The sequence below is a fragment of the Lepidochelys kempii genome, chromosome 11, assembly GCF_965140285.1.
Source record: "Lepidochelys kempii isolate rLepKem1 chromosome 11, rLepKem1.hap1, whole genome shotgun sequence".
Taxonomy (NCBI): domain Eukaryota; kingdom Metazoa; phylum Chordata; order Testudines; family Cheloniidae; genus Lepidochelys; species Lepidochelys kempii.
In genome coordinates, this window is record NC_136390.1 from 4,936,211 (window position 1) to 4,962,721 (window position 26,511).

The following is a 26,511-nucleotide window of genomic DNA, read 5'->3' on the forward strand; positions in this document are numbered from 1 at the left end:
TTTGTTTTTCCCTTCATTTATTTTATGTTTTCAAAACAGCAAATTTACACGCTTCACATACTACATTTGCCTGCAACACTAGACTAGTCTGTTCAAAGTAAAGCAAAGTATATAACATGGTACAGAAAGCATCTCTCAACATCCATGAGTTAGAATGTTTAAATCTACAAAGATCCTCTTATAAATGCAAAGATCGTGGAAATAAAAAACGATCACCCTCTCATGCTGTAAAGCAAATGCCTCTGATTTTTGTTATACAGTAAAAACTGGCCTGCGTAACTGAGATGGGAACCAGGAGCACAGTGTTCAACTCCTGCTCATGCCGAAAAGAGGTTGTTAGACACGAGTAAGCTCCAGCAGGTAGCTGTCTATGTGAAATACCATCTGCAAGGACACACTCCTGTTGTAGAATGGGGGAAAACCCATCTTTACTAGGTATGTTTTTATTTGACTTTTGGATATTTCTTTATACAAACAAGGGAATATTCAGGCTATATTCAGAATTGGGGAGGAGAGTCACGCTTTGTTGGAGAGAAATTGCAGCTATTTGGCAGCTTTTTGTTGTTGTGCAACCTTGTGACTGTCCCAGAGCTTGACAATAAGCATAAGAGTATTTTTAAAATTTTAGTCCGTTTGTGACTTATTTATATGACTTAGTTTTAACTGATATTCTCTAAGGCACTGATTCTGCAGTTTTCAATGTATAGGCAGACTACAACCTGAAGCCGCATTGAAATCAACAGGGCTGTCTATCGGGCTGCAGCAGCATGTCTGTGCATTGTAAATGGCAGGATTGGGACCTGTCACCTCAATTTAACTTTTTTTGCCTGGAACAATCATTTCTGCAAAAATGCGGAGGGATTTTTAACCACCATACCAGGCAAGGGAGAGACATCATCTGTTCTGAGTTTAAGGAAGTAAGAATGGAGCTGGCTCAAAGTATGCTGTCATTCAGAACTAGAACTTTCATGTGGAAAAGGGACAACTTTTAAAAATAATTGAGAGCAAAACTAGAGCCCTTTAAGTAATCTTCACTAATATAATGCTTCACATCCTCACATTTCAGTAGAAACAGTAGCTATGTGCCTCAAGGAGCTCAATCTATTTTATAGTGGTACCTTTAATGTAGCAGACAAAGGTATACAAGATCCAAAGGCTTAAAGTTGGCTTAAAGGTCAGACTGGAAATGCATCCGAGGAAGTGAGCTGTAGCTCATGAAAGCTTATGCTCAAATAAATGTTAGTCTCTAAGGTGCCACAAGTCCTCCTTTTCTTTTTGCGGCTACAGACTAACACTGCTGCTACTCTGAAAACTGGAAAGAAGGTGTGAATTTTTAACACTGAGGATGATTAACCACTGGAACAATTTACCAACGGTGGGGGTGAATGCTCTATTGCTGGCCATTTTAAAATCAAGATGTTTTTCTAAAAACATCTGCTGTAAGTCAAACAAGAGCCGTCTCTGGGACGTGCCCTCTGGTGCTAGGTGCTGTACAAAGACGAAAGGCCGCATGGGCTGTACCTGGAAGAGCTTTCAATGGAATGGAATGCACTGAGCATGACTGACATAGGGGCTGGACCTGGGGGTGCTGCTGCATCCCCTGGCTTGAAATGGTTTCCCTCATATTCAGGGTTTACAGTTTGGTTCAATGGCTCTCAGCACCCCCACTATACACATATACATTGTTCCAGCACCTCCGTGCCTGACAAAATGTGCTGGGGGTGAAGATAAGGGAAGTAATCACTAGGGCTGGGGGTAAACAATTTGCACAATGGATGGTTCCCTACTCATTTTTAAAATAGATCTCTGCCGTCCCCTGTTGAGGGGCCACAGGGGTGTTTGGGGAGTCCGAGGTGATGCTGGCTGCTGGAGTTTGTACAGGGCCTGACTGGGGGTGATGTGGGCTTCTGGGGTTGGTACAGAGGGTGCTGGGGGGGGGGGTGCCAGAGGAATGGGGGGTGCGGGTTGCTGGGGTTGGGACGGAGGTGCTGGGGGAGTGGGGGGTGACACGGGCTGCTGGAGGGGTGCCGGAGTTGGGACAGGGGGTGCCTGAGGACTGGGGGGTGCTGGGGGAGTGTGTGGGGGGAGACGTGGGCAGCTGCGGTTGGGGTGGGGGGCGCCGGGGAGTGTGTGTGGGGGGAGACGTGGGCTGCCGGGGTGGGGATGGGGGGCACTGGGGGAGTGTGGGGGGGGGAGGCAGGCTGGGGGCGGGGGGTGTCGGGGGAAGGGGGGAGACGCAGGCTGCTGGGATAGAGATGGAGACGGGGGAGAGGCGGGCTGCCGGGCTGGGGGCGGAGGGTGTCGGGGGAAGGGGGGAGACGCAGGCTGCTGGGATAGAGATGGAGACGGGGGAGAGGCGGGCTGCCGGGATGGGGACGGGGGGTGTCGGGGGAATGGGGGAGGAAGAGGCGGGCTGCCGGGATGGGGATGGGGAGGGAGAGGCGGGGTGGGGACGGAGACGGGGGTGTCGGGGGAGGGGGAGGGAGACGCGGGCTGCAGGGGTGGGGACGGGGATGGGGGGGAAGGCGGGGTGCCGGGGTGGGGACGGGGACGGGGGGTGTCGGGGGAGGGAGGGGAGGCGGGCTGCCGGGGTGGGGATGGGGACGGGGGGTGTCGGGGAACGGGGGGAAGGCGGGGTGCCGGGGTGGGGAGGGAGGGTGTCGGGGGAGGGGGAGGGAGACGGGGGCTGCCGAGGTGGGGACAGGGGGTGTCGGGGGAATGGGGAGGGGGGGGAGGCGGGCTGCCGAGGTGGGGACGGGGACGGGGGGGAAGGCGGGGTGGCGGGGTGGGGACGGGGGGTGCCGGGGTGGGGATGGGGACGGGGACGGGGGGTGTCGGGGGAGGGAGACGCGGGCTGCAGGGGTGGGGACGGGGGGGAAGGCGGGGTGCCGGGGTGGGGACGGGGACGGGGGGTGGCGGGGGAGGGAGGGGAGGCGGGCTGCCGGGGTGGGGACGGGGACGGGTGGTGTCGGGGGACGGGGGGGAGGCGGGGTGCCGGGGTGGGGACGGGGACGGGGGTGTCGGGGGAGGGAGGGGAGGCGGGGTGCCGGGGTGGGGACGGGGGGTGTCGGGGGACGGGGGGGAGGCGGGGTGCCGGGGTGGGTACGGGGGGTGTCGGGGGAGGGAGGGGAGGCGGGGTGCCGGGGTGGGGACGGGGGTGTCGGGGAACGGGGGAAGGCGGGGTGCCGGGGTGGGGACGGGGGGTGTCGGGGGAGGGAGGGGAGGCGGGGTGCCGGGGTGGGGACGGGGGGTGTCGGGGGAGGCGGGGTGCCGGGGTGGGGACGGGGGGTGTCGGGGGAAGGCGGGGTGCCGGGGTGGGGACGGGGGGTGTCGGGGGACGGGGGGTGCCGGGGGGTGGCGAGTACCGGGGGGGAAGGGGAGTGTAGGGGGAGGAGGGGGGGCCGTGGCTGTGCTGGGGACCGAGGCGGGGGACGATGCGAGGGCGGGTGTCGGCGGGTATTTGAGGGGTGCCGGGGGGACTGGGGAGGGGTGCGAGGGGAGGGGCTGTGAGGCGCGGGGGTTGCTAGGTGACAGGCCGCGGGCGGCGCCCCGTCCCGGAAGTGACGCTCGGGGTCGGGGTCGGGGCCGGCGCCGGCTGGGCGGGGCCCGCGGTGCTGCTGGCGGCGGGCGGGCGCGGACGGGCCCGTGACGATGGGCCGGCGGGAGCGAGGTGAGACTCCCCCCCGCGGCGGCTCCGCTCCCCGCCAGCGCCCCCCGCGCCCGGTGCGCCCCTTTCCCGCCCCGGGCGTAGCCGGGGCCCCCGACGGGCCGCGCAGCCTGCGGGGCGATGGGAGCTGCCCCCGCCCGGCTTCCCTGGGCTCCGGCCGCCACCAGCCGCAGGGGCCACGTCTGGAAACCGGGCCCCGGGGCTGTGGCCCTTAGACTGGGCGTGTAACAGGCGTGTGCGCGTGGCAGGTGCGCGCGCGCGTTTCCGCGTCTGCGGGCGCGTGGCAGGTGCGCGCGCGTGTCCGTGTCCGCGTCTGCGGGCGCGTGGCAGGTGCGCGCGTGTCCGCGTCTGCGGGCGCGTGGCAGGTGCGCGCGTGTCCGCGTCTGCGGGCGCGTGGCAGGTGCGCGCGTGTCCGCGTCTGCGGGCGCGTGGCAGGTGCGCGCGTGTCCGCGTCTGCGGGCGCGTGGCAGGTGTCTGTGCGGGCGACTGTGTGTGTATGCTCATGGTGGGTGAGTGTGCATGTGTGGCAGGTGCACGTGTGTCTTGTGTGTGGCAGGTGAGTGTGTGCGGGTGCCTGGCATGTGTCTGTGCATGCCTTGCACGTGCGCACCCACACACCACCTAGCACGAGGGAGCCCCCTTATTGGTGTGCGAGGTTGGTCATTACTGTCGTACACATATTAAATAACCTTGTTGTGCTTGGTGCCCCTGTAACTGATGGTGGGTGTGATTGAAATCCAGGGAGCTAAGAGCCATTGGGAAAGTTGAGGGATCTCTACTTGTGAAAGCTAAGACCCGATGTAAGCTAATACTTACGTCCACTTAGTTATGTCACTCATGTGAAAAGCGATGTTGTTTAACTGACCTAAGTTCCGGTGTAGACACCACTAGATCAATAGAAGAATTCTCCCCTCAACTTAGCTACCACCTCTAAAGTAGGTGAATTTAGTACAGCAATGGAAAACCCCCTTTCGTGGCTTTCGTAAGTGTCTGTACTACAGTGGCATGACTGCAGCTGTGTTGCTGTAGTGCAGGCATATCCCATGTTTACAAAATAATCTGAATAGAAGGTGACTTTTCCTTTTCCCCACTTCTAAATTCCTATCTCAAGTCTTCCTGCCAAAGTCTTCCTACATGCAGGTCCCTCTTCATCTGCCAACCAGGAGCTAAACTCATAAGAACAGCCATACTGGGTCAGACCAATGGTCCATCTAGTCCCATATCCTGTCTTCTGACGGTGGCCGGTGCCATATAGTTCAGAAAAAATGAACAGAACAGGGCAATTTCGAGTGATTTAACCCCTGTTGTCCAGTCTCAGCTTCTGGCAGCTGGAAGTTTAGGGACACAACCCAGTTGTATGGGGTTACCTCCCTGACTATCTTGGCTATTAACCATTGATGGACCTATTCTCTGTGAACTTATCTATTTCTTCTTTGAACGCTGTTATGCTTTTGTCCTTCAAAACATCTCCTGGCAATGAGTTCCACAAGTGGATTGTGCATTGTGTGAAGAAGTACTTCCTTAAGTTTGTTTTAAATATGATGCCTATTAATTTTGGCAGGGGACCCCTAATTCTTGTGTTATGTGAAGGGATGAATAACGCTTCTCTATTTGCTTTTTCCACACCATGGATGATTTTAAAGACTTGTATCATATCCCCCCTTAGTCATCTCTTTTCTAAACTGAACAGCCCCAGTCTTTTTAATTTCTCTTTGTATGGAAGCTGTTTCATACCCCAATCATTTTTATTGCCCTTATCTTTTCTCTGTACCTGTCCCAATTCAAATGTATCTTTTTTTTAAAAAAAAAGATGGGGCAGCCAGAACTGTACACAGTATTCAAAGTGTGGGTGTACCACGTATTTATATAGTGGCATTATGTTTTCTGGGGTTTTTTATCTCTCTCTTTCCTATTGGTTCTTACCATTTGGTTAGGTTTTTTGAGTGCTGCTGCACACTGAGCGGATGTTTTCAGGGAACTATCCACAATGACTCCAAAATCTCCTTCTTGAGTTTTAATAGCTCATTTAGACCCCATCGTTTTTTATGTGTACTTTGGATTATGTTTTCCAGTGTGCATTACTTTGCATTCATCAGCACTGAATTTCTTCTTCCATCTTGTGACCCACTTACTCAGTTTAGTGAGATCCCGTTGTAACTCTTTGCTGTCTGCTTTGAACGTAACTATCTTGAGTAATTTTGTATCGTCTGCAAACTTTGCCACGTTCGTGTTCACCCCTTTTTCCACACCCGTTATGAACATGTTGACTAGCACAGGTTCCGGTACAGATCCATTGGGACCCTTTTATTTACCTCTCTATTGTGAAAACTGATGATTTATTCCTAGCCTTTGTTTCCTATCTTTTAACCAGTTACTCATCCGCGAGAGGACCTTCCCTTTTATCCCATGACTTGTTACTTTGTTTGAGAGCCTTTGGTGAGGGACCTTGTCAAAGACTTTCTGAAAATCCAAGTATACTATATCCACTGGATCGTTCTTCTCCATGTGTCTGTTTTACCCCCTCAAAGAATTGTAGATGGGGAGGCATGATTTCCCTTTACAAAAGCTGTGTTGACTTTTCCCCAACAAACTGTGTTTGTCTATGTGTCCTGTAATTCTGTAATTTATGATAGTTTCAACCAATTTACCTGGTACTGTAGTTAGGATTACTGGCCTGTAATTGCCAGGATAGCCTCTGGAGCCTCTTTTAAACATAGGTGTTACATTAGTTACCCTTCGGTGATTTGATACAGAGGCTGATTTAAGTGATAGGTTACATACCACACATATTTGAGTTCCTTCAGAACTCTTGGGTGAATGCCATCTGGTCCTGGTGACTTTTTTCCAAAACCTTCTCTACCGACACCTCCGTCTGAGACAGTTTTTCAGATTTGTCATCTAAAAAAAATGGCTCAGATGTGGGAATCTCCCCCTCATCCTCTGTTGTGCAAATAATTCATTTAGCTTCTCCACAACAGCCTTGTCTTCCTTGAGTGCTCCTTTAGCACCTCTAACGTCCAGTGACCCCACTGATTGTTTGGCAGGCTTTCTGCTTCGGGTGTACTTAAAAAGTATTTTTGCTGTTAGTTTTTCTGTTTCCTGCTAGTTGCTCTTCAGATTCTTTCTTGGCCCGCCTGCCTTATGCTTCTACGCTTGACTTGCCAGAGTTTATGCTCCTTTCTGACTCCTCACTAGAATTTGACTTCCAATTGTTAAAGGATGTCTTTTTGCATCTAACCAACTCTTTTGTTTAGCCATGGTGGCGTTTTTTTGGTCCTCTTACTTTTATTTTTATATTTGGCATATAGCTTTAGTTTGAATCTCTATTATGATATTTTTAAATAGTAAAGGAGTACTTGTGACACCTTAGAGACTAACCAATTTATTTGAGCATAAGCTTTTGTGAGCTACAGCTCACTTCATCGGATGCATTCAGTGGAAAATACAGTGGGGAGATTTATATGCATCCAGTGAAGTGAGCTGTAGCTCACGAAAGCTTATGCTCAAATAAATTTGTTAGTCTCTAAGGTGCCACAAGTACTCCTTTTCTTTTTGCGGATACAGACTAACACGGCTGCTACTCTGAAACTTTTTAAATAGCGTCCATGCAGTTTGCAGGCATTTCTCCCTTGTGACAGTTCCTTTTAATTTCCATTTAACTAGCTTCTTCATTTTTGTGTAGTTCTCCTTTTTGAAGTTAAATGCTTCTGTAGTGCGGTTCTTTGGCATTTTCCCCCAATTAAGGATGTGAAATTTAATTACATTTATGGTTGCTATTACTGAGCGGTTCAGCTATATTCAGGATGAACAGAACCAGATCCTGTGTTCTACTTAAGACTAAATCAAGAATTGCCTCTCTCCTTGTGAGTTCCGGGACAAGCTGCTCCAAGAAGCAGTCATTCAATGTGTCTAGAAATTTTGTCTCTGCATCCCTCCCTGAGGTGACACATTCCCAGTTAGTATGAGGATAGTTGAAATCCCCCATGAAAATGCATTTTCTACCTTGTAGGCTACCTAATCTCCCTGAGCTTTTCACAATCACCATCCTGGTCAAGTGGTCAGTAGTATATACCTACTGCTATAGTCTTACTATTCAAGCATGGGATTTCTATCCATAGACATTCTGTGGTACAGTTTGATTCATTTAAGATCTTTACTTTATTTGACTCTGTGCTTTCTTTCACATGTAGTGTAGCGCCCTCACCAGCACGACCTGTCGTTTCATATATTTTGTACCCTGATATTACTGGGTCTCCTTGATTTTCCTCATTCCACCAAGTTTCTATGATGCCTATCCTATCAATAACCTCCCAGCAAGTATCTCTTAATGTAGGTTTTTGGTTTTTTTAAATAGATGTCTGACTCACTCGGCTACAGATCTGGACAGTGTCTTGTCGTCTTGATGGACCTTAACTGATCAAGGTGTAGATAAATTTATATTTTAATTTTTGTGACTTTGTTTTCAGATAAGAAGAAATCTAAAAAACGTCATTACGATGATGACGATGATGACGACGATGAAACTCCTGGTAGAGAGTCTCAGGAAGCCGTTCCATCTGCAGCTGGGAAACAAGTGGAAGAGTCTGGGATCAAAGTGGATGAGTATGGAGCAAAAGACTACAGACTCCAGATGCTTCTAAAGGGTGATCATTCCTCACGTCCACTCTGGGTGGTAAGTCCCATCAAACAGCTTTGTAAAAGACTTCTTTTGTTTGTGGCAAATAACAAAGGAGAATGAAGTATAGTACTGTGCAGTGAGTTTGAATTAGGTAGACTTAGAAAGGGACACTGTGAGGAGGAAGATTTTGCATAAGACCCAACAATACGGACAAATGCTGTGCAAAACACAGCCAGGGAGACAGTCTCTGCCCTAGATTGCTAGCAACGGACATAGGACGGGATGCTTTGGAGATCTAGAGGAGGGATTCATGTTATCTAGGCAAATACCTTTCTCTGTAATATGGTACAAATGAGGTTTGAGGTAAAAGGTTAAAACTGGAAGGCCCCATCAATATTTTTTCCCCAGAGAAAAGCTGGGAATACAGGAGGATTTGTAGCCATTTCAAAATATGCTTCACTTATTGCAATCTAGTAGAGAGGCATAGTGGAGGGGGGGGGGGACAAAAACATATCATATGTCTCCAGGTAGACAGAAATCTTGGTGTGAGTTTGCCCGTGTAAAACATTCTGAGCAAACTTTAAAGTTTTGGTACAGTCCTAGTTTAGAGTGGCATGAGAGGATGACAGAGATGCTTAATGACTTATTTGTTTCAGTTTTCACCAAGAAGGTTGGTGGCGATTGGATGTCTAACATAGTGAATGCCAGTGAAAATGAGGTAGGATCGGAGTCTAAAATAGGGAAAGAAGAAGTCAAAAATTAAACAAGTTAGATGTCTTCAAATGACCAAGGCCTGATGAAATGCATCCTAGAATGCTCCAGGAGCTGACTGAGGAGATATCTGAGCCATTAGCAATTATCTTTGAAAAGTCATGGAAGACGGGAGACATTCCAGAAGACTGCAAAAGGGCAAATATAGTGTCCATATATAAAAAGGGAAATAAGGACAACCCAGGATATTACAGACCAGTCAGCTTAACTTCTGTACCTGGAAAGATAATGGAGCCTTGTGGATAGGGGGAAAGCGGTAGATGTGGTATATCTTGACTTTAGTAAGGCTTTTGATACTGTCTCGCATCACCTTCTCATAAACAAATAGGGAAATGCAATCTATATGGAACTACTATAAGGTGGGTGCATAAATGGTTGGAAAATCATTCCCATAGAGTAGTTATCAGTGGTTCACAGTTATGCTGGAAGAGTATAACGAGTGGGGTCCAGCAGGGATCGGTTCTGGGTCTAGTTGTTTTGAATATCTTCATCAATGATTTAGATAATGGCATAAAGAGTACACTTATAAAGTTTGCGGCAATACCAAGCTGGGAGGGGTTGCAAGTTCTTTGAAGGATAGGATTAAAATTGAGAATGATCTGGAGAAATGGTCAGAAGTAAATAGGATGAAATTCAATAAGGACAAATGCAAAGTACTCCACTTAGGAAGGAACAATTAGTTGCACACATACAAAATGACTGCCTAGGAAGGAGTACTGCGGAAAGGGATCTCGGGGTCATAGTGGATCACAAGCTAACTATGAGTCAACAGTGTAACACTTGTGACAGACCCAGACCAGTGGGTTACTGGAGTCTGGTCGAAGGCAAATATACTGGCTACTGGATGAATAGTTTTCTGTTCCCTGGGTGACCAGAGCAGGGGCTGTGCTAGAGCAATCAGGAATGTGCTAGAACCAATTAAGACAGGCAAGCTAATTAAGACGCCTGGAGCCAATTAAGAACTTAAGAGAATCAATTATGGCAGGCAGGCTAATCAGGACACCTGGTTTAAAAAGGACCTCCCATCAGTTAGTGGAGGGTGTACAAGGAGCGAGAAGGCATGCTGCTTGGAGGACTGAGAAGTACAAGTGTGATCAGGCTTCAGGAGGAAGATCCTGCGATGAGGATAAAGAAGGTGCTGTGGGGGGGAGGCCATGGGGAAGTAACCCAGGGAGTTGTAGCTGTCACACAGCTGATACAGGAGACATTGTAGACAACTGTTATCCACAGGGCCCTGGCTGGAACCCAGTGTAAAGGGCAGGCCTGGGTCTGTCCCCCCAACTCCTGATCAGACACAGGAGGAGTTGACCTGGTCTGTGAGCAACACCAGAAGGGAAGGGCTAATTTGGAAAGGGATCTGGCCTGTCCCCAACCCACTAGGTGGGACAACAGAGACTGCGGAGATCGTTCTCCGTTTCCCTCATGCTGACCAGTGATGAGGTTAGCTGAGTGAATGGCAGATTTGAGCCTCTAGCAGAAGCGGCCAAACTGAGGGCTGCCGTCAGTCTCTGAGGTGAGCAAATCTGCCAAAAGCACAGGACCCACCAAGGCAGAGGAGGAGCTTTGTCACACACACTTGCAAAAAAAGCAATCATTCTGGGATGTATTAGCAGGAGTGTTGTAAGCAAGATGCGAGAAGTAATTTTTCCGCTCTACTCTGCGCTGATTAGGCCTCAACTGGAGCATTGTGTCCAGTTCTGGGCAACACATTTCAAGAAAGATGGGGACAAATTGGAGAAAGTCCAGAGAAGAGCAACAAAAGTGATTAAAGGTCTAGAAAACATGACCTAAAAGGGAAGTTTGAAAAAAATTGGGTTTGTTTAGTCTGGAGAAGAGAAGACTGAGAGGGGATATAACAGTTTTCAAGTACATAAAAGGTTATTACAAGGAGGAGGGAGAAAAATTATTCATCTTAACCTCTGAGGATAGAACAAGAAGCAATGGGCTTAAATTGCAGGAAGGGAGGTTTAGGTTGGACATTAGGAAATTTTTCCTAACTGTCAGGGTGGTTAAGCACTGGAATAAATTGCCTAGGGAGGTTGTGGAATCTGCATCATTGGGGATTTTTAAGAGCAGGTTGGACAAACACCTGTCAGGGATGGTCTAGATATTACTTAGTCCTGCCTCGATAAATTGCCCTGTTCTGTTCATTCCCTCTGAAGCATCTGGCACCGGCCACTGTTGGAAGACAGGATACTGGACTAGATGGACCATTTGTCTGACTCAATACGGCCATTTTTATGTTCTTATTGAGGAAAGCAAACTTTGTGTTTCAGGGCATAAACAGATGGCCTGCAAGGGTTGGTTGGGAGGCTCTCCCACCAAATACCCTTTCACAACTAACCAGATTTATCGAGTGAGCCATCCCCTATCATGCAGTCCAAGCTTCTGGCAGTCAGGGGTTTCAGGACACCCAGGGCATGGGGTTGCCTCCATGACCATTTTCAATAATAGCCATTGATGTACCTGTCCTCCATGAACTTATTTAATTCTCTTTTGAATCCAGTTATGGTTTTGGGCTTCTCAGTGTCATCTGGCACAGGTTGACTTTGTGTTTTGTGAGGAAGTACTTCCTTGCATTTGTTTTAAACCTGCTGCCTATTCATTTCATTGTGTGACGCTTGGTTCTTGTATAACGTGAAGGTGTAAATAACACTTCCTTATTTACTTTCTCCACACACCATTCATGATTTTGTAGACCTGTTTCATATCCCCCCTCAGTCGTCTCTTTTCCAAGCTGAACAATCCCTGTCTTTTTAATCTTGCCTCATACGCACGGTGTTCCGTAACCCTAATCACTTTTTCTGGTCTTTTCCAATCCTAATATATCTTTTGTGAGATGAGGGCAACCAGAACTGCACCCAGTATTCAAGGTGTGAGCATACCAAGGATTTATATAATGGTGATACGATATTTACTATTTTATCATTTGTCCCTTTCCTAATGGTTCCTAGTATTCTTCTAGCTTCTTTGACTGCTGCTGAATATTGAGCAGATGTTTTCAGAGAACTATCCAAGACTTCAAGGTCTCTTGAGTGGTAACAGCTAATTTAGACTCAGTCACTTTATATGTATAGTTGGGATTGTTTTCCAATGTGAATTACTGTGCATTTATCAACATTGAATTTCATCTGCCAGTTTGTCGCACAGTCATCCAGTTTAGTGAGATCCCTTTGTAACCCTTTGCAATCTGCTTTGGACTTAACTATTTTGAGTAATTTTGTGTCATCTGCAAAATTTTTGCAACCTCACTGTTTACCCTTTTTCTAAATCATTGAATTTGTTGAACAGCACTGGTCCCAATACAGATCCTTTGGGGACAACTCGCTGTTTACTTCTCTCCACTGTGAAAACTGTAAAACCTTTGTTTCCTATCTTTCAACCAGTTACTGATCCATGAGAGGACCTTCCTTCTTATCCCATGAGTCAGTGTGTATTGCTGTTATGATTCAGGACTTTGATTAGCATAGTGACTCTTCTCAAACAGTTAGTATGTGGTCTTACTACAAAATTAATATGTCAGACTGAAAAAACCTCATCAGTTCTAGGGGCGTTTACACTTGAATGCATTAAAGAGACACCAACAAATTAGTATCTGGTCACTTGCAGAAAATGAGTTAAAAGTAGGTTCTGGTACTATGCCTAGCTCTGAGTCCCCTGTCAGTTTTTGTGGTTTTAAAGCCCAGGGTGAATTGATGTAAGTCAACACGATTTAAATCAGCAAGCAGGAAACCTTGATTTAAATCCATCGATTTTAATCGTGTTTTGCATTTGTACATTTTAGTTAGATATTTTCCTAAAGAAAGGTTTATTTTTGTTGGTGGTTAAACATATTGATTTGCAACTAATATAGCCTTTACACTACACTTGGTGATTCTTGGTGCTAACCAGGATACACCGTATCTATACACATTTATTTAAGCAGTTATGCAGCTTAACTTACATGTATTCGCAGTCTCAATTTTAATTTTTGTATTACGTTAATGGTGAATGGTGCATTTCTTATTTAGTAGACAATTAATTTTTTACTTGTGATTTGTGTCAAGCTTTATTTGGATGGTAATTCAAATTCAATTGAAGGACAAAAACAGCATATTATTTTGGTTTATTAAATTTAAACTACTTCAAATGTGCTGGATACATAAGAAAAAAGTTTATCAAAACCGATTTTAGTTTTAAAACTGATTTATTAAGCGAAGGAACTATGATCTGTAGTTAGCAAATTGAACTGATTGTTTCTGGTCACCATGTCCTTCAAGCCTTTAGAACTAATAGATCTCATCCCAGTTTTTATTCATAGACTGGAAGAGGATAACAAGCTTTCTTGCTTTTTCAGCTCCCATTGGTCTCTTAATTTTGAAAGAACTAGTCATTGAACTGAACTAGTCGCATAAACTGAAATGAAGAAAATATTTGCTCTGCTACTGCTGTCCAAAACTGGCTTAACACTTCAGCAAACTGTGGCCCAGATGCTTAGCCAGTGACTTCCACCAGTTCAGTGGTTGGATTTTCTTAAGAAGTTGGCAGCAAACATGTTGTTTGTTGTATTTCATTAAATGATTTTAACAGATTATGATTGGTTTAGGCCTTAACATAAATTGCCAATTTTAAATAGGTTTATTATTTTAACAATAAACCTGTATTTAATTTTAAAAGATCTGACTTTTTAAATCATCAATTTTATTCACCCTGTTACAGCCTATTTTTAAAAAGCTTTTTTCTCTCACTTGATGCTCTCTGATGGGAAAATTGGTAATCGTGAAACTGATTAGATGAACCTCAAGGTGGCCTCGAGTTTTTTGCTGACTTATTTTGTTTGTGTCTTGAACATCAGATTAGTTTTCCTTCATATGTGGCTCTCACCCTGAAACAGCAGCACCTTTTCCATGCCCCATGACATACTGTCCATTAAATAATAATGGTCCCTTTGCATCGTGTGTCCTTAATCCTAGTAGTAGAGAGGGCTTTCTACCTTTCTCACACAACCTCATTATTTCTTTAACCCATTTTTCCTTTTCTGTCTTCTAGGCTCCTGATGGCCATGTTTTCCTGGAAGCCTTTTCTCCTGTTTACAAATATGCCCAGGATTTTCTGGTTGCTATTGCTGAACCTGTGTGCAGGCCAACCCATGTACACGAATACAAACTCACTGCTTACTCGCTTTATGCTGCTGTCAGTGTTGGTTTACAGACAAGTGACATCACTGAATATTTGCGAAAGCTGAGCAAGACTGGTGTCCCAGATGGAATAATTCAGTTTATCAAGGTGAGATCGTTTCAGTGGAGAGTCATTCTCCATTGTCTTTTCATGTCTCTAATGCTCCTGTTCTCTTCTATTGCTTGGTTTCAGAATTCAGGGAAGCACGCTCTTCATCCTATCTTCTTCCTTTACCCTTAGGATAGCATCAGAAACATAGCTTTCAGGCTGTGACAGATTGGAACTGGACATCAAAATTGCATATTTCTGATTGATTTCTCCATGCAACATGTATGCATATCCTAAATACACCTTATAAATAGGTTTGACCCACAAATAGAAAATTTCATGTAAAGGTCTGATCTTGTAACCATTGTTCATGTAAATAATTTAACTGGAGTCAGTAAGTGCTGCAGCATCTGGCCCCAAATTTGGAATCACCCCTGCTATATGCATTAAAACGTCACATTGTCGAAAGGTACAAACCTGCACTATAGAACAGTGTCTGAGTTGCTTATGGTTTTTTGCATTTAATAGTAAGTTAATGCATAGTTGAGGTTGCTCTATTAAAATCAAAGTCAGAAATGCTAAAGTCAAGGTTCCAAAAGATGTATTAACCCACCTGTGTTGTGCATCCTGTATGTTTTTTTGAATGTATTTTTTATATTAACAGAAATACAGTAATCTACACATATAGCCATAAAAGTAGTGTAGAAAACACACTCTTAATCAGGAATTAGGAACTAAATCTTATTATTTTTGGTAGAAAGTATTCCATAGAATATTCAAGCTGTGCAGTGTGTCAGAGTTAACATTGCTATAAGAATCCTAATTTAACTGAGCAATCATAGCCTTGCATTAATGAAACGTAGCTATTGCATAATAATGGAAATTAATGTACACTGGTTGGCGGGAGGCAGTTCTCTGAAAATGATAAAAATGTAATTTATTTTAAGCCAAGAAAAGCACATGCTCCTTAGTGAGGATTGTGCCTTTCAACCTTAGCAAGTAGCAGGGGCTGTCTTTTCGTTCATCTAGCACACCAGGGTCCTCGTCCTTGAATTGTACTCCTAAGTGCTATGATGATACAAATAAAAACTATTGTGGACATTGCCAGGCACCTGTCGTAACCAGTCTTGTTATCAGCAAATAGCTATAACCTGTCTGGGTCCTCCAGGTCTCTATGCATATGGATTGTGAGGTGCAGAAGCATGTGAGAGAGACCATGGCGTAGCCCTAAATATTTGTGAACAAGCTGCCATTTGGACAGATATTACCAAAGATTCCAGACTTGACCTGGAGTCTCTAACACTATATTGCGGGATAGATGAGTTCCCATCTCTTCTATATTCAGAGGAGGAATTCCTCCGATGTTTCAAAGCATCCAGTTCTTAGTGGTAACGAAGACCATTTTTTTTACGTAATCCATAATAGGTTGTGAAACCTCTTGAAGACCTCTCGTCTTTGATGCCCATCTATTTTGCAGCAGCTCTCAGCAATCCTGTGCGTGTAGAGTTGACTGATTTCAGTTCTCCCTTATACTTCCCATTTGTTCTGACTCTTATTGATCCTGTACTAGTCTTGGTGAACCATTCTGGTTACGCAGCAAAGGTTGTGTGTCTGTATTTTTGTATACACACACAAATGTTGTGTCAATAAAGCAGTGGCTGATTTAATATGCTGAATCTGAATTGCTTGTTCCTAATGGATGTTCTTGTCTGTTTGTAGCTGTGTACTGTCAGCTATGGAAAGGTAAAGCTAGTTCTGAAACACAACAGGTAAGCAGCTTTTCTTGTGTGTGTGTGGGGAAGGGGGTGGGAGGGAGGGAATATAATTTTTTTTTTTTATTCCCCCTGCTTGCAGTACTTTAGTATAGTAGTTATTTGCTTTAAGTTTGACTGTTCTGGGTTCACTCTAGTGGTGATCATTGTGTTAGCATGGGTATGCTTTGTTTGTTTTTTGTTTTTTTGTTTTTTTTTTAGAAAGATTCTTCAAACCAAAAGTGCTGATTTACGTTAATTGACTGGTCAATCTATGGTCTCAGACTGCTGAGCTGACGATGTTTGTTTTACTGCGGTAGATTGTCTTACTGCGGGAAGTGGCGCGGGCTGCATGGGACATGCTGGCTGCCGCTTCCCATGGCTCCCGTTGGCCAGGAACGGTGAACCGCGACCACTGGAAGCTGCAGGCAGCCTTGCAAATGTAAACAAACTGTCTGGCGGCCCGCCAGCGGATGACCCTGACGAACTGTGAGCGGGCCGCAGGTTGCCCACCACTGGCCTAGATGATCTAAATGGTCCCTTTTAGCCTTAAAATCTATCCTGCATATGAGAAAACCAAGGGTCAGAGGGGAAGTGGCATGCCTGAGATGCCACAGCGTGTCAGTGGCTGAGCCAGGAATAGAACCCAGGACTCCTGACTCCCGGTGCCCTCTCGCCTCCCTTTTAACCTGCCCTGTTGGGTAAAACAGAAATTCACCCACCTGTGGAACTCTTTGCCAGAGGATGTTGTGAAGGCCAAGACTCAGGATTCAAAAAAGGATTAAAAAAAAAACTAGATAAATTCATGGAGGACAGGTCCATCAGTGGCTATTATCCAGGATGGGCAGGGATGGTGTTCCTAGCCTCTGTTTGTCAGAAGCTGGGAATGGGCAACAGGGGATGGATCACTGGATGATTCCCTGTTCTGTTCATTCCCTCTGGAGCACCTGGCATTGGCTGCTGTCGGAAGACAGGAGACTGGGCTAGATGGGCCTTTGGTCTGACCCAGGGTGGCCGTTCTTCTGTTCAATACTAGCACGCTCTTTATAGCCATTTTTAGGAGTCCTCCCTGAACCACCACCTGCTTCTCCAGTTCAAACGTTTTTCAGCTTCTGTAGGCTCACGTTTTAATGAGACTCTCCAACGAGCATCTTTATTGGCAAGCTTCAAGGGGAAGAAACACTCCTAGAGCTTGCAGAATGAGGTTTTCATAGCTTCTGCCTTATACTAAGGGCTCAGGCAGCTCACCCTGTGTACTCGGATTTCTTTCCTGGCCCCACCCCAAAGGCGGCTTCAAAAGAATTGCCTCCTTTTAGAGATGATGGACGGTGAAGTGGGGAGCTTTCCAGGGTTATCTAAATGGTGCTTTTGGAGTCTTTCTAGTCTTATCTAAGTTTTGAAATGGATTATTCAAGCAAGGGAATCTTTAGCAGTTAAATATTTGCTGTGAGGATGTCTGTGAAAAGTTCTCTGTAGTAGCAACAATTGTTTTAACCCTCATACGCACGAGCGATGGCAAAGATGCTATAGCTTGAGTGACTCCATCTGGAATCACTGTCAGGTAGATTGAAACGCCAGTTCCGGTGTTGCAGTAGGTGCTCAGACAGATTCTCTGATTGGTATAACATGCTTTAAACTTTGTTGGGAGCTGCTTGTCTAGTTCTTGTTTGTCCTTTCCATCTAGGTATTTTGTAGAAAGCACCCACCCTGAAGTCATCCAGCAGCTTCTTCAGGACCACGTCATCAAAGAGTGTCGGCTGAGAAACGCTGAGGGAGAAGAAACCGAGCTCATCACAGAGACATTCACGAGCAAATCAGCAGTACGTTGGGATCGAGGGTCATCTTCTAAAATGCTGGATTCCTCTTTGTGAGGCTGTACATACTGTTGAATATCTGCAGCGGTGGTTATTGCATACTTCCTTCTGTTGTAAACATTGCACATGCTCTGTGCTTCATTAATGAACCATTGCTCAGCGAGAATCTTTAATGGGGTCTTTTAAATTCCTGTTTCAGATTTCCAAATCCAGTGACGGAGGTCCTTCAACATCACAAGGGACAGATGCTCAGAATAAATCGGATGTCCCGGCCGACTTATTTGAGTTTTACGAGCAGATGGACAAAGATGAGGAGGAGGAGGAAGAAACACAGACTGTATCTTTTGAAGTCAAGCAGGTAAAATATCTGTTAACTGCTTGGCAGCCATGGTCATAGTGAGTCCCACTGCAGGCAATTGGATGTGGGGTTGCTAAATACCATATTCTAAGGCTTTTCTATCGGGGGTGGCCCTCTGAGCCACAAAGACTTCTTCCCTCACCTCTGAAAGTCCCACATCACAGATTCTTCCTCTCCAGCCTGGTGGGAGGGACTAGACACTGCCCCTTCCCTGGCTGACGCGTGAGCGATGTTGACAGGCTACAGGGCAGTTGCTAGGGTATATGGGCTCCCTTTCTGCAGGATTGAATGTGCTATCTCGTGTGGACTGTTATGCTGACCAAACCTGAGTGAGATAATTACTTGAAAATATTAATGTAGTCTGAAGGCAGATTCTAAATCCACCCAGATGCTTTGTGTGACTTCACATCTCCTTCCAGCCCCAGCAGCTTCTGGCAACTGTGAGGCTGTTCTTAAATTTACCTTGTCTGCTTGATCTTGTTGGCGGTTAACCTACACTATTCAGCAAAAGTTAATGTGGCTTGCATACATGTCCCATATGTTTGAGGAGCTTGGTAAGTAAGATCTTGTGGACTTTTCTTTGGTGCTCATTGTTGTAATGTCTGAGCACGTCACAAATACTAGTGAATTTGGCTACGATTTTCAGAGGAGCCTATGGAAGTTAAAAGGGAGTTGCATGCTTAACTCCCTTGGGCACATTTGAAAATCCCAACCTCAATCCTCAAAAACCCCAATCTTGTGTGAAATAGAGATCGTTATTTCTTCCCTCATGCAGATGGGGAGCTGAGGTCCCAGGAGCTTAAGTGACTGGCCCAAGGACAAAGTTCACGAGTTCCACTCTAGTGCCTTAGCTACAATACTATTCTTACTCCTTATGCAAACCTGGCCTATGTAAAGAGATACACTGTTCTTATTTGCGGGTGTGGAACCTTTAATGTTACTGCTTCTGTTAAGTCATTTCTGTTAAGTGCCTTCCCCATCCCAGCAGTGTGTAATTAGTGAGGTGTGAGATCATGTAGGGGTCTGAATCAGTTTGTTTCTTGCAGTGTTTTGTCTAAAATCTCTCGGATTATAAAATCTTTGGACAAAGATGCTTTTTATATTTCTGTCATGTACAGAATGGAGGATATCGGTGCTTAGCAGGTGCTGCATATGAATTGACTTATTAGATCAGATGTATTTATGAGGCTTTTTTGTGAATTTTCTGTCGTTTTATCCTAGATTTGGCAAGTCTTTTGTTGCCTTATAGGAAACATAAAGACAATCGGCAGGCTATTCAGGTCATTTTTTCAATGTCTCAGATAGCAATTAAATGCAACATGCTTTTGTGGTAGAGTATCTGTTACTGCAGAGCGAAGATTTCTGAGTCACCTGTGTAGCTTCTGTGGACCTTCAGTTACAAAAGTGACTAGAGATGCTGTATTTTGAATTGTTTGTGTTCAAAATGTTGATTTGTCAATAGTCCTATAAAGGACATTATCAGGGGCTTTCCCTACAGAATAACACCCTTTCAGAGATTTGAATATCTCACTTTTTTCCATTTGTCAACAATTTCCCCCCTTTGTTTCTAATATACAATAATACTTAAATTGTTCTGTTTTCTGCTTTGATCACCAGCAAAGTTCTGAGAATAGGTTTTAACTCCTGCTGTTATAGAGCAAGCAAAGGGTGTAAAAGAACAATTAACTTGCCTTTATACAGCTAGGGTATATAAACTGATGACTTTAAAAAATCCTCAGCAGGTTTCAGAAATTTAGAATATGCTGTTAGAAGCTTTGTTTCCTTTCTAGGAAATGATTGAAGAGCTTCAGAAGCGTTGCATTCACTTGGAGTACCCCTTGCTGGCAGAGTATGATTTCAGAAATGATTCAGTGAATCCTGACATTAATATTGACCTGAAGCCCACAGCAGTTCTCAGACCTTACCAGGAGAAAAGTCTAAGGAAGATGTTTGGGAATGGGCGTGCTAGATCTGGTGTTATTGTCCTGCCATGTGGTAAGTAGTTGGATTTTGGCTAAGTTGAAGTAAGGCCTTATGCGCAACTTGATGGCATTTCTCTGTTTGTAACTAATTTTTGACTGCCACAGCTGATCAGTTCCAGAGAGTTTCAGGGAATGTTCTGGGCATAACCCTTGCGGGGGGACAGAGCCCCTGGCATCTGGTTAGCAGGTAGGTCTGCAAATATCTGCAGATCAAAGAACCAGCTGCTGGCAGCCATTAACACCTTCCAGTATAACAATACCCCCCCCCCCATCTCAGTTCTTTTGCTTGTGCCAATAGAGTTTTAAAATGTTGACACCATAAATGATTTATCTTCCAAATAGAAAGAAAAGAGATAAGAATGATGGCAAAGCAGGAAATGTAAGAACAGCCATACTGGGTCAGACCAATGGTCCTTCTAGCTCAGTATCCTGTCTTCTGACAGTGGCCAATGCCAGGTGCTTCCAAGGGAAGGCAGAGAACAGAGCAATGATCAAGTGATTCATTCCCTGTGTCCACTCCCAGCTTCTGGCAGTCAGAGGCTAGGGACACCCAGAGCATGGGGTTGTATCACTGACCATCTTTGCTAATAGCCATTGATAGACCTGTCCTCTGTGAATTTATCTCATTGTTTTTTGAACACTGCTATAGTTTTGACCTTCACAATTCCCCAGGCAACGAATTCCACAGGTTGACTGTGTCATGTGAAGAACTATTTCTTTTTGTTTGTTTTAAACCTGCTGCCTATTAATTTCATCACATGCCCCCTGGTTCTTGTGTTACGTGAAAGGAATAAATAACACTTTCTTATTCATTTTTTTCCACACCAGTCAAGCTTTTATCGACCTCAATTACATTCCCTCTTAGTCGTCACTTTTCCAAGCTGAAAAGTCGCCGTCTTTTTCATCTCTCCTTGTATGGAAGCTGTTCCATACCCTTAATCATTTCCATTGCCCTTCTCTGTACCTTTCTCCATTTCTAATATTTTTTTTGAGATAGGGTGACCAGAACTGCATGCACTGTTCAAGGTGCGGGCACACCATGGATTTATAGAATGGCACTATGATATTTTGTGTCTTATTATCGATTCCTTTCCTAATGGTTCCTAACATTGTTAGCTTTTTTGACGACTGCTGCTGCACACTGAGCAGATGTTTTCCGAGAACTATCCACGATGACTCTACGATCTCTCTCTTCAGTAGTAACAGCTAAATTAGACCCCATTATTTTGTATGTAGAGTTGGGATTGTTTTCCAATGTGCATTACTTTGCATTTATCAACATTGAATTTCATCTGCCATTTTGCAAAAAGAACAGGAGTACTTGTAGCACCTAAGAGACTAACAAATGTATCCGATGAAGTGAGCTGTAGCTCACGAAAGCTCATGCTCAAATAAATTGGTTAGTCTCTAAGGTGCCACAAGTACTCCTGTTCTTTTTGCGAATACAGACTAACACGGCTGCTACTCTGAAATCTGCCATTTTGTCGCTCAGTCACCCAGTTTAGTGAGATACTTTTGTAACCCTTTGTTTTGGACTTGACTATCTTGAGTAATTTTGTATCATCTGCAGATTTTGCCACCTCACTGTTTACCCCTTTTTCCAGATCATTTATGAATATGTTGAATAGGACTGGGCCCAGTACAGACCCCTGGGGGACACCACTATTTACCTCTCTCCATTCTGAAAACTGACCATTTATTCCTACCCTTTGTTTTCCTGTCTTTTAACCAGTTAGCGATCCATGAGCGTCTGGGAGTACACAGAGCCCTGGCATGATGGAGGGGGTGGGTAGGAAACTGCCAGGGAGCCTCTGAAATAGATGGGGATGGCAGTGGGCGACAGAAGATGGATTACTTGACAATTACCTGTTCTGTTCATTCCCTCTGGGGCACCTGGCATTGGCCACTGTCGGCAGACAGGATCCTGGGCTAGATGGACCTTTGGTCTGACCCAGTCTGGCCATTCTTATGAGGGTGGCACAACGGGAGCTTGTAGGGGTGGGGAATAGAGGAATGCAATGAGCCCCTGGTGTGCAATGGGCTCAGCCTATAGAAGCAACAAAGACCCACTCAGTAACTAGCAGCTTGCTGAAGCCATCTGGTCTAATTTAAAGGGTTGTCGACACGTACAGCTGTGCCGCTTTAGTGAAGACGGTTCTACGCTGACAGGAGAGCTGCTCCCTTTGGTGTAGTTAATCCATCTCCATGAGAGGCAGTAGCTCTGTCGACAGGAGAAGCTGTCTCATCAGCATAGCGCTGCCTACCCAGGGGTTAGGTCGGTGTAACTAAGGGAGTGGATTTTTCACACCCCTGAGCGACGTCGTTCTACCAGTGTAGGCTTGTAGTGTAGACCTGGCCTAAGTTTTGGAACAAAGAAACTATTCAAAGCAGTTCATTTTGCTGCAAAGAGAACATTAATTGCAGTGATTTTGCTGAGATTTTTCATAAGTGTATGACAAGCAGCAGACACAGATGTGTGGTTTCATATGCTAATATGTAAAGGCTGCTGCTTCTATTCTAGTCTTGAAGCAGTGGCTACTGAGAAATTTCCCCTCCTCTAGGACAATTCCTGGCTAACCATTCCACAGTGGTTTTCCTCCCCTCCCCCTTTTTATCCAAGGAATGATGGGATCTATCTGTCTGAGCTGATTACTGATGACCGTTGCTCTTATTTGTCCTCCTACAGGTGCTGGCAAGTCTTTAGTTGGAGTTACAGCTGCGTGTACAGTCCGTAAGCGTTGCCTGGTACTTGGCAACTCTTCTGTCTCTGTGGAGCAGTGGAAAGCCCAGTTCAAAATGTGGTCCACCATAGATGACAGCCAAATCTGTCGATTCACGTCAGATGCCAAGGACAAGCCTATCGGCTGCTCTGTTGCAATTAGTACCTACTCTATGTTGGGACACACAACTAAGAGGTCTTGGGAGGCAGAGAGAGTAATGGAATGGCTTAAAAGTCAAGAATGGGGCCTTATGATACTTGATGAGGTGCACACCATACCTGGTAAGGAGTGTACAAATTCTTAAATAGTCCCCTCCCCCCCCAGACCCATTGTTAATGCTTCGCTACTGTTGCCATGCTGTTTCTTGCTGGCTTTCTCTTTAATGTTGTTCTGGAGTTCTAGAATAAATTCATAGCTTAGTATTTGAGGTTTAATACATGTAAATGATCATCGGCTCTGGTAGAAGTTTTTGCAGTACTGCAGTATTTATAGGAAGACTGCTTTCCAGAGACCTCTCAACTCATTAGGGAACAGGTGTTACTATTCTTAATACCAGTGGGAAATCATTATAGTAATGTTAGTACTTTTCCTAATTACAGTAGTAAGAGGTGTCATCTCTAGAGCTTTGTTCCAGAGAATGGATGGTAACATGATGGAGGCTTTCTTCTGAAGCTGCTTAAACTTCAGTAAAAGATTTCTGTAGTACACTTAATATGCATTTACTTTTCATGTAACAGTTGCTAAAGTTGCCATGTGGCTGTTACATCAACACAAGTGGGAGAAGAGTTGGTCTGCATTCTCTTAAGTGGGTAGGCAGGTGTCCTGATACAATCTCTTGAAGTGTGGTCCCTATGAATAAGTTAGGGATCCCTTTGTCTATGTATGTATTTTACTGGGAAGAAATATATCTATGCTAATTTGTTTCTAAAATAATTTATCAATAGGTGTGTTGACTTCCAGATAGGGATATATGGTGTTGGAAGGAAAGAATGGAGCATTTCAGTTTACAGGAAATAATGCTGGTTAGAAATGCCCCCCCCAGTCCAGTCCAAGTCTCTGACTGCTATACCTTTACTGAAAGAGTTTGCATGTAATTTTTAAGTATTAACAGAAATGGGAGAAATGGTAAAATATGGAAATAGCCATTGCTCGTTGGCAGCCACTTTTAACAAAGATCTATGCTGTTGCCTCAATTTTCTTACCATCATCGCTTCTTAGACTTGGTCATAAAAAATAAGGCAGAAGGCCTACTTTATACTACTAGAAAGATGATGAGAGTTCTGGAAATACCTGAGAGAGATGATGCCATCGTACTCCAATGGACTCAACCTAGGAATAGTAGAACCCCTATTTTCTATCCTGGCTCTGAAGTGCTGTGTGGCCTAGGCTAAGTCACTTAACACCTCTATATCTCTCCTTTTTTCCCATCTGGTAAACGGGGATTGTGTTGCTGGCAGTCCAGCTGCCAGCTCATGACAAGATCCCTAGGCCGCACTGACAAATGCTTAGCTGGAAACCAGTCTGGCTCGCCTGTGTGTTAATATTGTCAAAATAGGTATTAGATTTATAGATTGGTGTTTAGTGTTTGGACTTCGTGAAATACTTGTGAGTCACTGCCTGCATTAATATTACTTCTTATATCCATATCCCATGTTATAATATTGGAGTGTTTGCTTTGTAACTACAAAAGTGTTTCTTATGAAACTGGAAACCCCCACAGTCAAGAGAGAGACATGACCGAGTGTAAAATATTAGTTTTACCAAAAGAGTTGTTAAGCACCAGACAAACTACTGTGGAACATCAATGAACAAAAGACTTTGTTGTTTGCTCCTCCCACACCCATGAAGAGGGGATATGCACAAATCTGCATCCCATCACTGTTTGAACTTGGGGGGGAAAGGAATATAAATCCTTGACCAGGAGGATCTATATCACTGTGCTGCTTGGAATTTGGTGAGGGCAGTATTTCAACCCATAAGCGAGGGGAGTCCCCAAGTTGGTTAGTTTGAGTTAGCCATAAAGGACACATAGAGCCTGCATATTGCAGCAGCTGCTATTACTTTTTGGAACCTAAGACGGTCATGCATTTGTGTAGATGTTTACCTGCTTCAGCATTACAAATAACTCTAACTTCTTTTTCCTAGTTAACAAACCTTTAGTTAGCTTAATGTAGGATTGACTATTAGCATTGTCTTTGGTGAGAGATCTAAGGTACAATTGACCTGAGGTAAGTGACTGGTCCTTTTGGGACTGGAAGTAACCTGTACCTTGTTGTGATTTTTTTTGGCATAAGGGTCCTTCTGTCACAAAGGCAAGCTTGCCTGGGTGGGGAGATAGACTGGGATGCCCAAGGGGACTCTCTGTGACTCCAGGTTAAGGCTGTTATATTGCTTGAGCAGTTCACATTTGATACTGGGTTGGTGAAATCTAATTATAGAACACACAACCAGTTTGGTGTTAGCGCCCTGGTTTGTAACAGTTGGCACCCATGTTTGTGAGCCGCTCCGGACAGTTGACATGGATAATACTGGGGTCTGAGGACTAGTTAAGGTTTGTACAGTGCTTTGAAGATGTACAGTGCAGTAAAAGTGCTTAAGTATAAGTCAAAAGCTGCAACCAATCGAGTGTTTGGTTTTAATGTAGGAGTAATATTAGATTAGAATCGTGTTGCTTACCCATTTATAGTGTGCTCATCTCTGGCGTATAGCTAATACAACAAAATCTACACACTTGCAATGTGTGTCTTTTTAATCCTTTTATGAAATCAAAAGGAAATCTCACCTTGTGTTTCTTAGCCAAAATGTTCAGACGTGTGCTCACCATTGTGCAAGCTCACTGCAAACTGGGACTGACTGCTACTCTCGTCAGAGAAGATGACAAAATTGTCGACTTGAATTTCCTGATTGGACCAAAACTCTATGAAGCCAACTGGATGGAGCTACAGAACAATGGCTACATTGCTAAAGTCCAGTGTGCTGAGGTGATGCTCCGCTTTTTACTACAAGTGCTACAGTCTATATTCTCTTGCAGCCAGAACTATCTAATCCCATTTATGTTTAATTAGGGCAATCAGTCGTCTTTATAGATCTGCAACAATATTGAGATACTGTGTATTTCAGGCAAGACTGTCGGTAATCAACGTAAATCCATGCTAAATACTGTATTGTGACTCTGTCATTGCATGCTAATATAACGGTATCTGGACATGCATCTGTTGAGACACTAATGCTGACTGCTGATACTGTGGTGTTTGGTTGGCTCTCTGTAGCCCCATCCTCAGACATCGGCACACACTGGCTTCAGTACTAATGTAGTTCTTTGATCATAGATTTTAAGGTCAGAAGGGACTATTATGACCATCTCCTTTGTTCTCTTGCATAACAAACCATGGAATGCCACCTAGTATCAAGCCCAGTAACTTGTGATGGATCTATAGACCCCTGTCATAGACTGTATTTTAGAAAGGCACCCAGTCTTGATTTAAAGACTTCAGGTGATGGAGAATCTACCACAGCCCTTGGGAAAGCTCTTCCAGTGGTTAATTATCCTGACTACTATGAATGTGTGCCTTTATGTCATGTTCAGATTTCTTTGGCTGCAAATTCCAGCCACTGGTTCTTGTTA

General features: G+C 44.9%; 1 protein-coding gene across 2 annotated transcripts in view; it reads left to right on the forward strand.

The window, feature by feature from the left end:
* The first annotated feature begins 3,565 nt into the window (after positions 1-3,565).
* ERCC3 (ERCC excision repair 3, TFIIH core complex helicase subunit) overlaps positions 3,566-26,511 on the forward strand; it is a 47,085-nt gene continuing 24,139 nt past the window's right edge. The window contains exons 1-9 of one of the 2 annotated variants that reach the window (XM_073305013.2): positions 3,566-3,670; positions 8,134-8,339; positions 14,085-14,321; positions 15,981-16,030; positions 17,697-17,832; positions 18,026-18,184; positions 19,975-20,179; positions 22,853-23,167; positions 25,683-25,867. In XM_073305013.2, coding sequence (XP_073161114.1) covers positions 3,652-3,670; positions 8,134-8,339; positions 14,085-14,321; positions 15,981-16,030; positions 17,697-17,832; positions 18,026-18,184; positions 19,975-20,179; positions 22,853-23,167; positions 25,683-25,867 — 1,512 coding nt within the window. In that variant the 5' untranslated portion in view covers positions 3,566-3,651. Of the gene's footprint in view, positions 3,671-8,133; positions 8,340-14,084; positions 14,322-15,980; positions 16,031-16,279; positions 16,455-17,696; positions 17,833-18,025; positions 18,185-19,974; positions 20,180-22,852; positions 23,168-25,682; positions 25,868-26,511 lie in introns of those variants that run through there. The other variant, XM_073305014.1, reaches the window with a different exon arrangement.